This window comes from Mytilus trossulus, chromosome 2 (genome assembly GCF_036588685.1).
Source record: "Mytilus trossulus isolate FHL-02 chromosome 2, PNRI_Mtr1.1.1.hap1, whole genome shotgun sequence".
NCBI classification, from domain to species: Eukaryota; Metazoa; Mollusca; class Bivalvia; order Mytilida; family Mytilidae; genus Mytilus; species Mytilus trossulus.
The window spans coordinates 15,296,204-15,308,760 of NC_086374.1; the positions used below are offsets into that span (position 1 = coordinate 15,296,204).

At 30.7% G+C, this 12,557-nt stretch overlaps 1 protein-coding gene across 4 annotated transcripts in view; it reads left to right on the forward strand.

Annotated features, from left to right (window-relative positions):
- Window positions 1–12,557, forward strand: part of LOC134706579 (serine/threonine-protein kinase tousled-like 2) — a 29,044-nt gene that overhangs the window by 9,243 nt on the left and 7,244 nt on the right. For all 4 annotated transcript variants that reach the window (XM_063565631.1, XM_063565629.1, XM_063565628.1 and 1 more), the window contains exons 5-18: window positions 615–670; window positions 1,135–1,212; window positions 1,847–1,948; window positions 2,385–2,477; window positions 3,298–3,408; window positions 3,919–4,055; window positions 4,384–4,515; window positions 4,985–5,149; window positions 5,437–5,518; window positions 6,423–6,514; window positions 7,132–7,221; window positions 7,691–7,860; window positions 11,090–11,225; window positions 11,846–11,957. In XM_063565631.1, the coding sequence (XP_063421701.1) occupies window positions 615–670; window positions 1,135–1,212; window positions 1,847–1,948; window positions 2,385–2,477; window positions 3,298–3,408; window positions 3,919–4,055; window positions 4,384–4,515; window positions 4,985–5,149; window positions 5,437–5,518; window positions 6,423–6,514; window positions 7,132–7,221; window positions 7,691–7,860; window positions 11,090–11,225; window positions 11,846–11,957 (1,556 nt within the window). The remainder of the gene's footprint in view (window positions 1–614; window positions 671–1,134; window positions 1,213–1,846; window positions 1,949–2,384; window positions 2,478–3,297; window positions 3,409–3,918; window positions 4,056–4,383; window positions 4,516–4,984; window positions 5,150–5,436; window positions 5,519–6,422; window positions 6,515–7,131; window positions 7,222–7,690; window positions 7,861–11,089; window positions 11,226–11,845; window positions 11,958–12,557) is intronic.

Here is a 12,557-nt window from a genome sequence, read left to right on the forward strand (position 1 = left end):
ATATAACCATAATAACTCAGGAGTTAAGAGCAAATCTATCTTAGTGTAATCTATAAGTTTTTCAAATCTTTTACAGATTACATTTAATTTTTATGTCCCACCTATGAGCATTATTTTTTTCTGTCTGTGTGTCAACTCATATTGATTTGAAATTTTTCATTGGGGTTACATCATCCTATCTACAACACCACCATGAACACTCCTACAACTTCCAGACAAATACTTTGATTGGTAAATTTTTAAGTATGGACAATGTTTGCTAAGTACGGTAAAAATAATGAAAATGGTCTTGATCTTTAGTACTTTATTGATACACAAAGTTGAACATGTATGAATAAAATCTATTCTTATATAAATGAGTTATAATTATTTATAAGTTCTGTCAGGCGATTATCAATGTTTGATATTGTTTGTGTTAGGACGAATGAAGAGTTCAAGCAGGGACATAGCATAGTATACATAGCATTAAACTTAAAGTTGTAATGTTGCGAGTGTGAATTCAAGTCTTGAACATTGTCAACCTGTTCGATAAAATTTTAAAACTATTTTTGTCTGGATCTGGTTCACACATTTCATGAAATTAAGACATAATTCAGTCAAATGATTCATTTTAGATACTCCAAAAACAAGACCAGAAGCAAATGGGAAGAAAATCAATGAATATTTCAAGGTGAGTATGGCAGTGTTTATATAATAAACTTATGAATATCTCTGGGAGAAACTATTAACAAGGTTTAAGTGATATTTGCCCTTGATTGTACACAGTTTATATTTATATATTAATTTCAATACAGTATTCCTTTGAGCAATTTTGATTTTGAAAGATAGATAACAAACAGTACAAATCTTACTTGGACTGGTTTACAGTCTGAATAAAGAAAACTTGTATTGATAGAATAGAAAGGATGTGGGATTGTTCCGGAATTAATATTAGCTTATTCATAATCTAGTCCATTTCATTCAAATTTTTTCAAATATAAATGACACAGTTTTATGCAAATACAGTAAATGAGATCGATCTACATCATTCCAAAAGCTTTGGAAAAAAACTGAAGCTTGGAGAAATGTTCTGAATCTTTTTGAAATCAATTACTTAGATATAAACTAATTATTATTATATTTTGTGTATTGTAGAACCAGTCCCCAAACAGAACTGGGTCAATAAATCCAACAACAGGAGCGAAATCTCCCTCACCACAGGGTTTATCTTATGTAAGTTTACATTCCGGAGTATATCAAATTGTGCAAAGGAAGTCTTTATTTTCACCTGGCACAATATTACCATTTTGACAAAACTTTATAGATTGGTAAAAACTGTCAGCAGCATAAATGATCAGCTTTACTATTCCTAAAAATGCAAGGGTCTCTTTTCCTAAAAAAAATATTACAACAAAAATTGATGGTAAGTTCTACTGAAATGTTCATGAGCAATATGAAATGTGTTTTTTTTTCTTGTTAGATTTTTTTAAGAAATGGGTCCATATTTTTAATTTTCTTTAGTCTGGTGGAAACTGAGAACAGCAAAAATTACCAGCAATTTAAAAATTAGATAAACTCAAATTTATTCTACAAATCTTTCCATGCACACAGTTCACTCTTGAACTCTGAAGTCTTCTACCATAGTTATTGGCTGTTATTATATTGCAAAGGTTGTTCAACAGAAAATAACAAATTACTAATTACATTAAAAACTTAAATCATGCGAATTATGTTGTAAATATTTATTGATAGCGCAAAAGAAACAATACTTGTTTTTTTCTTGTATAAGCAATGTTCCTAAAAATTTTATGTACCTAGTAGATATTTGGACATGCATGAGATAACAAGATATTTGTTGTTTTTTCAGTCATATACAGCCCCGTCACCCAGCAGTATATACAACAGTAACTCTGACAGTTTACACGGCTTTCCTCCTGTACCTTTGTACCAGTGTTCAAAAGGATTACAGGTTAGTTTTATTTCATTACTGTAACATGTGTAAACCAAGATATTGTTGTGGGGATTTATATTTTGCAATGATTAAATTTTGTGTTATGTTTACTTGTGGAAAAAAGATAGCTTGTTGGTTTAAAGTAACCATTTGTTTGGTTAACTGTTGATTTGTAAATGTTATGTTTGCAGAAAAATATACAATGATTGTTTTCACACCAAAGCTTGTTTGCATGAGTTTGTTTTTAAAAGTTTGTGGAATTTTTGCCTTAGAAAACCAATATTTTGTACTGCATTGTATGTTTGTACATTCATGTCTTGTCAACTTTGATTATGTATGTATTAATCTTTAGTTTGAAATTATCAATGAAACAGTGCTTTGGTGATAAAAATCGATTAGGATATTTTCATTCAGTGCTAAGATAAATAATAAAAATATTATTTCTACAATGTAGACTGAACTGACATGGCAACAGATACAGATTTGGGAAAGTAAAGCATCTTCAGATATAGAGCAGAAAGATACTAGGATAGACGAATTAATAAGGGTAAGTTCTGTGTAATAAGGTATAATTACCTGAAAGATTAGGATAGACGAATTAATAAGGGTAAGTTCTCTGTAATAAGGTATAATTACCAGAATAATAATAGAACTGAGTAAAATGTCAATTGTTCTTGAACAATCGAGAGGTCTTTCCTTTTTGTAATGTAAATACTAGTTCCTATAGGAGTAGAATGCATTGAAAAGCTCTTAAACACAAATACAACTGTAAAAATTACCAAAAACAACAAAGTCGCTATTTAGGACAACGACTTTGACTTTTGACCTTGTGACCTTTCTGAACTAATAATAATCAGAAGAAAGACAGTAAGGTCTTTCCCTTTTGAAAAAGGAAAGACCTTAATTACTAGTTCATCTATATATAATTTTTAGAAAAAGGGGAAATATACAAATGTCTTTACTTGTAATAAGACAGGAAAATTGCATACTCTGATCTAAAAAATTGTATTATTGTGATAGCTTTATGCTTTGCAATACTGTTTAGATTCACATGCAAGCGCTATGGTCACTGGATATTACTAAAAGACCTCAGGTGAACAGTATTTTTGAATGTCTTCTTTATACATAGTTGTCTTTAATTTGAGATAGAGTTATCTCCCTTACACTATGTTTTATGTGAATAACTTGTTTCCTTATTAGTTTGATTTATCTTTTCAATCTAGTCAGGATCTTTTATCACTCTTGGTCGTCTTTGAAGCTGCAATAAAATCCTTGGCTAAGTGATGTGTCCATGTATACATTGTATTTTCTTTGCTTCATTCAAAACTTGTCAGAAGAAATGTATTTGTCTATTATTTTGTTTTCAGCAAAATGATGAACAGCGACGGCAAATTACTGCACAACAGAAACTAATAGACAAACATAAAGAAAATCTTCAGAAATGTTTGAATGTAAATAAATCTCTCCTAATTGAAAAGGTTAGTACATATTGATGTAGAAATTATCCAACATTTACGCACTATTCTTAGTTACGGATAATTTTCGTGTTTAAATGTGATCCACAAATTTGAATTGTTAAATGAAGTACACATAAACCAAAAGATAGTATCTAGACTTTTGGAAAACAAAACATTAAGAAAATGTCATTAATTCTAAAGGAAAGAAGATAAAATAGTGCTATCTAAAAGTTGTTTCCAGCTTTAGTACATGTTATGTAAAAGTTTAAAGGCTTCTCTAGCCAATCTCTGCATTTGAATTGTAAGTATATTAATTGACAATTGTGTTTGCTTATTTTTAAAGCATGTTAGTAATATGAACGCCTCCGGGTGCGGGATTTTCTCCCTACATTGAAGACCTGTTGGTGACCTTCTGCTGTTGTTTTTTTATTTAGTCGGGTTGTTGTCTCTTTGACACATTCCCTATTTCCATTCTCAATTTTATTCAGTCTCAATTTTTGGAGGTTCATAGTTATCATTTTATTTCTACAGAGTAAATTAGAAAAGAAGACAACACGACAAAAGAGTATGAGTAACAGGTTGCGGCTGGGTCAGTTTGTTACACAGAGACAGGGAGCTACGTTTGTAGAGAACTGGAATGATGGATGGGCTTTCACAGATTTGCTTAAGTATGACCCTTTAAATACTTTTTGTCAATCAAACACTATTTTATTTTAGTCTTCTTGTCTGTAATCCTCCTCCAAAACATTTTTGGGTTGAAAGACAAATTAGTGTTTTAATAACCTTGGCTTTTATAGAATAAAGACATGTGGTATAGAAAATCTAGAATAAGAACATTTTTGTCTCACCTGTTACCAATGATGGTGATGGGAAACAAATAAATGGTAAGTTACCTTTCATAACGTTATTTGTGTGAATTTAAGAATTGCAAGAGGTTACATTTTGAGAGTTTTCCCACAACGATAGTTGAGATAATAGATGATTGAATTTTTGTAGGCAGCAAGAAAGAGTTGCCTCAGATCGTGAAGAAATTGAAAGGCAAAGAAAAGTTTTAACAAAACGGAAACCCGGTGGTGCTGGACCAAAAAGTATAAAGCCAGATTTTATAAAACCTGGTCAAGAAAGAAGGTATGGAGAACTGATTACATTTACCAATAAATTCCATTATAGACATTAATGTTTAGCTCACCTGTTAACTGTTACAAAAACTTTTCCTTCAAACTCCTGGGCTAAATTTAGTCAAACATGGCGACAATCATCATAGGTTTATCTGGATCATAAATTGTGTCTTATGACCCTGTCTGTCTTGCCTTGTAAGCACAACTCCTCTTGAACAGCTAGACATTTATAATGAAAATTTTCTGTCAAGACTACATTTCTTGTAAGATATTGATAAATGATTAATTTTGCTTTTTTTTTTTGCTAGTCAAATGTGTTAGTTGAAGGTATAAGTCAAGCTTTCTTAGACTGTAAACCAACAAGATTTAGACGATCAAACAGACAGTTCCCTTATATGTCATATAAAACTATATCATAGTGGCATGTTTTTATGTTTACCATATATATTTATGTTTGATCAACATTTGTTTTTTAACAGTTTATCAGTACCAGAATATTATGAATTGGATGAGATTCTCAAGTTACGGCAAGCTTCTCTCAAGAAAGAAGATTCTGATGTACAGTTAGAACTGGAAAAATTAGAAAGAGAGAGAAATTTACATATAAGGGAATTAAAAAGAATTCATAATGAAGATAGTTCTAGGTAAGGAGGTGTATATATAGATTAAATTAGTGGTACTTACATATGTGAAGAATTATTGATTTCCAAGAAAAACATCTATATTAGCATAGGCAGTAGCTTTTAATATGTTAATGGGTTTCTTTGTCAAGTAGGATTAGAATAACACATTTTATTTTCTATTATTTTTTTCTTCATCTATATAGTTATGCCCCTGCCGTAGTGGAGGGGGCATAAGGTTTTATCCTTGTCCGTCTCAACTTTTGTTTAATTAAAATGTAAAACTAATAAATGATGATTATTGTTTGCAGATTTAAAGATCATCCTATATTGAATGACCGGTATCTTCTCCTTAACTTATTAGGGAAAGGAGGATTTAGTGAGGTCCATAAAGTAAGTACAGGAATACCAAATTAACACTGGAATAGCTTCTACATGTCTAACCTATTCTTGTATTCAACAACTTGTCAGTAATGTATTGTTTAGCAGCAGAACTTTGAACCTATCAAATATTGAATTTTATCACATATTTTTGTCAAAAAAGATTTTAATCAGTAATTTTTACATTGGTTTTAATGAAATTTAGTGACTATTCCAGGTTAATAATTCACTAATAATTCTGTAAATCAATTTCACTCTTCTGACATACGTTCAGGACATTGTGGATAACGTTCTTTCAAAACATTTGAGAATGCTTAGGGGGAAAAATATATTTTCCTTAAATTTTCTACTTTAATTCCATTCCACATGGTCAATGTTATTTAAGGATAAATTATTCATGAATTCAAATAAGAAAAAATAATCATTTCTTGACACACAAATAACAAAACACTGATAATTTACTTGTGCACTACACACGTTTACAAATTAATGTGGTACTAGTTCACTCTAAATTCCAGGATGAATTATTCTATGAATATTGTAATGCAGTAAGATCACACAGAAGTTAATTTATGTACCAACTTATGTTGATACTCAACTTTTTAAATACTCTTAGCAATAGCTATGAACACAAGCAATAATCTGATTCAGATTCCCAATTCCCCAAAGAAAAATGAGTGGTAGTAGCAGTTACTTTGAATCTTAAATATTTCCATGTAGTTCTTTATTTTAAAATTAATTGCGAAATTGTAGTTTGTTTTATTTCAGCTGGATTAATAACATTTTTGTTTCTAAGATATGCATATTCTAAAATATTTGAGTATTTCTATGTGAAGAAGAAAAAATCATACAAAACACTTTAATCTAAATTTAGTAATCATGGTATAAATTATAACACATTGTTCAAATATTTTAGGGATTTGACTTGAAGGAGCAGAGATATGTGGCCTGTAAAATCCACCAACTCAATAGAGAGTGGAAGGATGACAAAAAGGCTAACTATATCAAGTAAGGCTGAGTATGGACATTTAACAATATAGAGGATAGATTTTGGTTAAATCAGGAGAGTTACAAAATCTTCTCAAATATTTTTTTTTGCCAAAATTACTTCTTCAATACTAGAATGCATAAGAGTTGATCAAACTATTTGAAAATTACTGTTGACTAATTTTCTCGAGGACTAAAGACATTAATTGGTTGGCATGGAGTAGGAATCAAACAAATAAAACTAGAATACAACACAAACATTCAAATATAAGCATATTCAAAGCTCCAAAAAATGGTTGAATGTTTTAATGCCAGAGGTGATCGATGACGTGAAAATGAGAACAACGGTTTGTGGATTTTGTAATTTTTAAAACTTTTACACCAAAATATTGATTTGAATGCAGTATTTTGTTTATTTTGCATTTTAAAAGAGAGAACTGAATTGTGATCGTAGAATTAAGTGTTACTTCAAAAGTTACTGTTTACAAAGTACACACCCCAAACCCTAATATTTTACTTAGGTAGAGCTTAGAATACAAAAAAGGTGTGTTTTATTATTGATTTCCTAGTTTAAGGTCCAACTACATTGAACAAATTATCACATTCAATACCTCAATTTTTATATCTCATTATTTCAGACATGCTCTTCGAGAGTATAACATACACAAAAGTCTGGATCACCCCAGAATTGTCAAGTTATATGATGTGTTTGAGATTGACAATAATTCGTAAGTAGCTAATTTTATTAAGAAAGTTAAGTTTCTTGCATAATATGTGAATTATAACATATTTATAATGAGGTATCTTTACAGTCAGTCAATGAATTATAACATATTTATAATGAGATATCTTTACACTCAGTCAATGATGTTTGGTATTCAGTTGTATTAGCATTGGTGTGAAACACTGAATATAGATTTTTGAGAAGGAATTCTAAAAATATTTATGTCTGAAAACTACATTATCTGCCATTTTGATTGAGTCATGTTGGCACAAAGAAATACCACATATGGATTTTCCTACATTTTAACCAATCAGATACTTAAATTACTATTGACATTTTATCGAATTATCCTTATATGTAGATAATACCCTATATAGTTCTTATATGGGAGCAACTGTTTACAATATGATAAAATGAAAAAAAAGATTGAAAAAGAATTGATTATGTAACTAATTTGTATTGATTGTTTTCAGATTTTGTACAGTACTGGAATATTGTGAAGGGAATGATCTGGACTTTTATCTTAAACAAAATAAATCCATTCCGGAGAAAGAGGCTCGGTCCATTGTCTCCCAAACTGTTAGTGCTCTGAAATATTTAAATGAGATCAAACCACCTGTGATTCATTATGACCTTAAACCAGGTAAGTTCTACTTTATGTAAGGGTTATAAAGATTATTCTGATTCGATCTGAATACATAAATACACACTGAAGATTGAATATAAAAAAGAAGATGTGGTATGATTGCCAATGAGACAACTATCCACAAAAGACCAAAATGACACAAACATTAACAACTATAGGTCACCGTACGGCCTTCAACAATGAGCAAAGCCCATACCGCATAGTCTGACAGCTATTAAAGGCCCCAATAAGACAATGTAAAACAATTCAAACGAGAAAACTAACAGCCTTATTTATTTAAAAAAAAGAACGAAAAACAAATATGTAACACATAAACAAACAACAACCACTGAATTACAGGCTCATGAAGTCTTATTTTATCTGAATACACCAATATAAACAGGATTTGTCTCCTTTTTATACGACCGCAAATTTTGAAAAAAATTTCGTCGTATATTGCTATCACGTTGGCGTCGTCGTCGTCGTCGTCGTCCGAATACTTTTAGTTTTCGCACTCTAACTTTAGTAAAAGTGAATAGAAATCTATGAAATTTTAACACAAGGTTTATGACCACAAAAGGAAGGTTGGTATTGATTTTGGGAGTTTTGGTCACAACATTTTAGGAATAAGGGGCCAAAAAGGGCCCAAATAAGCATTTTCTTGGTTTTCGCGCTATAACTTTAGTTTAAGTTGAAAGAAATCTATGAAATTTTGACACAAGGTTTATGACCACAAAAGAAAGGCTGGGATTGATTTTGGGAGTTTTGGTTTCAACAGTTTAGGAATTAGGGGCCAAAAAAGGGCCCAAATAAGCATTATTCTTGGTTTTCACACAATAACTTTAGTTTAAGTTAATAGAAATCAATGAAATTTAAACACAATGTTTATGACCACAAAAGGAAGGTTGATATTGATTTTGGGAGTTTAGGTCCCAACAGTTTAGGAATTAGGGGCCAAAAAGGGACCCAAATAAGCATTTTTCTTGGTTTTCGCACCATAACTTTAGTATAAGTAAATAGAAATCTATGAAATTTAAACACAAGGTTTATGACCATAAAAGGAAGGTTGGTATTGATTTTGGGAGTTTTGGTCCTAACAGTTTAGGAAAAAGGGGCCCAAAGGGTCCAAAATTAAACTTTGTTTGATTTCATCAAGAATTGAATAATTGGGGTTCTTTGATATGCGGAATCTAACTGTGTATGTAGATTCTTAATTTTTGGTCCCATTTTCAAATTGGTCTACATTAAGGTCCAAAGGGTCCAAAATTAAACTTAGTTTGATTTTGACAAAAAATTAATCGGTTGGGTTATTTGATATGCTGAATCTAAAAATGTAATTAGATTCTTGATTATTGGCCCAGTTTTCAAGTTAGTCCAAATCGGGGTCCAAAATTAAACATTGTTTGATTTCATTAAAAATTGAATAAATGGGGTTCTTTGATGTGCCAAATCTAACTGTGTATGTAGATTCTTCATTTTTGGTCCTGTTTTCAAATTGGTCTACATTAAAGTCCAAAGGGTCCAAAATTAAACTTAGTTTGATTTTAACAAAAATTGAAATCTTGGGGTTCTTTGATATGCTGAATCCAAACATGTACTTAGATTTTTGATTATGGGCCCAGTTTTCAAGTTGGTCCAAATCAGGATCTAAAATATTATATTAAGTATTGTGCAATAGCAAGTCTTTTCAATTGCACAGTATTGCACAATGGCAAGAAATATCTAATTGCACAATATTGTGAAATAGCAATATTTTTTTTTTAATTAGAGTTATCTTTCTTTGTCCAGAATAGTAAGTAAGAAATTACTTATTGCACAATATTGTGAAATAGCAATATTTTTTTTTAATTGGAGTTATCTTTCTTTGTCCAGAATCAACTCAAATCTTTGTTATATACAATGTATATTCACTTTTTACTACCAACTGTCTATAAATTAAAATAATCTTTACCATTCAGTGATAACAAGCAGTTTTTTTACATCTTAATATTTTATGATGTATTTAAATGAGTAGTTATTGTTGCAAACTCCATTAGAAATTTAATTGAGATTAATTTGGAATAAGGGAAAGGGGGATGTGATTAAAAAAATTGGGTTAAATTCATTTGAAATGAAATTTCATAAATAGAATGAAAATTTCTTCAAACATTTTTTTGAGAGGATTAATATTCAACAGCATAGTGAATTGCTCTAAGAGAAAACAAAAATTTTAAGTTCATTAGAACACATTCATTCTGTGTCAGAAACCTATGCTGTGTCAACTATTTAATCACAATCCAAATTTAGAGCTGAATCCAGCTTGAATGTTGTGTCCATACTTGCCCCAACCGTTCAGGGTTCAACCTCTGCGGTCGTATAAAGCTACGCCCTGCGGAGCATCTGGTTATTTTTTTGAATGAGTTAGCCAATATTAACTCATGGGGCTTTTCTTTTATCTAAATACAACTATACACACTGCAGATTTAAGTATTGCTTTGTTATGAAAACACGATTAAAAGAGAAAATTTCTGTACATCAAACCTTTGTTCAGAAGAGGCTTTAATCCTATACCTTGTGTAAGGAGATAACAATTCTCTATTCACTTTACAACTGATGGGATCTGATTTAATTTTTTGTGTTTTAATGCCCCTTTTAAGCACAGCATTTAGGCTATTACGTGGCAGCCAGTTCTTATTGGTGGAGGAAGACGGAGAAAACCATTAACCTTTGATAGGAAAACTGATATTCCTAGTCAATTAAGACTGAAATTCAAGTGCACCTGCATGAGCGGGGTTCGAACTCACAACCTCAGTGTTGACTGGCTTGTGATTACAATAGTAACTACTTAGACCACTCAGTCACCGAGGCCCCCTGATGGGATCTGTCTACAGATCCAATTACAAAACTTAACTGCTAGATTACTGTTTAGTTGATCTTGTATTGAATTTGTCAATGGATATTAAACAACAAATATAAATCAAGTCACTATTTATATTAATGATCTTTAATGACAAAGAGAACGGATTAACAACCAACCTTATCCCTAAGAAGGTGTATACCTTTATGTAGAAATGGTAAAGATGTAGACTTTGTTTTTAAGGTATTTAATATAAAAAGGGCTTTGCTAGATTAAACCTTTTCAAAATAATGCTTTTACCACTGAATATCCCTGTCACAATAATCCACTGTCCCGTCAAGGAGTTAAATATTAATACTATGTAAAATGATTAAAAATTGATGTTAAATTGTGATTTTTTTTTCATTTTAGGAAATATATTACTTGGTAGTGGGTCTGTTAGCGGTGAGATCAAAATCACTGATTTTGGTCTCAGTAAAATTATGGATGATGAGAACATTACCTCTGATGGCATGGATCTCACATCTCAAGGGGCAGGAACATACTGGTAAGTCAATGTAAAGCAGGCCGAAAAAGATTCATAGATAATTAGTTGTTTTATTTAGATCTGTTTTTCCAATATCCAAATGATTCTTTTTCTTCCCAAAATTGGTTAACCTTCTCTAACTTTAGTATGTCTCAACCAAATGTTATGAAGCACATTATGCTAATACACCAAACAAGGATCAAGCTTGATTTTGGATGGTATCACTTTTCTAAGTCTTTGTCCCTTTCATAAATTGAAAAACTGGTGGTTTTACTGTTTCAAACCTCAAGTTTGACTTTACCTCAACCAAATGTCATGAAATGTATATTCAATGCTTAAAACTACCATACATAAACAGATCAAATTCGAATTTTGGTAGCATCACCTTCACTGTTTATTAATTACTTCTTTACTGTTTGTTTACAATAAGAGCACTCAAACCCCTGAGCAATCTTTATGGTTAACATAATGAAACAAGTTTTATAGTTTCAAAGAAGAAAAAAACATCAATAGGTTTAAATTTGTTGACTCTTTCATATTTTTAAAAGCATAGGTGTCTTACGAACACATTTTTTTGTATTTTTCTAAATCCTTATTGTGTATTCTTTTTTTCATTACGCAATTATTTTGATCTGTTTTAGGTACTTGCCACCAGAATGTTTTGTTGTTGGGAAAAATCCACCAAAAATATCTTCCAAGGTGGATGTGTGGTCAGTTGGTGTCATATTTTATCAATGTTTATATGGTAAAAAGGTAAGTTTACTGGACAGTAGAAGAAAGATATTTTAAATTTCGGAGAACAAATTAGATACATGTACATGTAGCAGAAAAAATCATATGATTACAACTACAAATTCAAACACAGGCCTACAGGTAATAGAAAATCTTGAATCAAATATTAGTACATAGAAAGAAAATATAATGAAGTATATCTGTAAGAAGAGACAAATATCTCATATTGATTAAGCTTGTATGAATCACAATAGAACATGGTATGCATGTGATATAGTGGCAATTAATATGGCAACATAAGTTGTACTTTCAACACATTCATAGATAAAAATGGAAAATGGACACATGTGTTGGTGTTGTTTGCTAGGAAATTAAATAGAATCATTATAAAAGTCAGAAATAAAAGCTCTATGTGACTAGCTTGATAGTTATCAATTTCCAAACTTGATCACTACTTTTGAGATACACAAACATAACATTGAACATAACAAACATTTCAAGAAATTTATCAATAAGATATATAGTAATATATTCAAGACACCAAATGGTGTATGTGTATTACAATACCTGTCAAGAGAAGAAAAAATAAATTGTGCAAGCTGCATCAATCTAGTATATGTT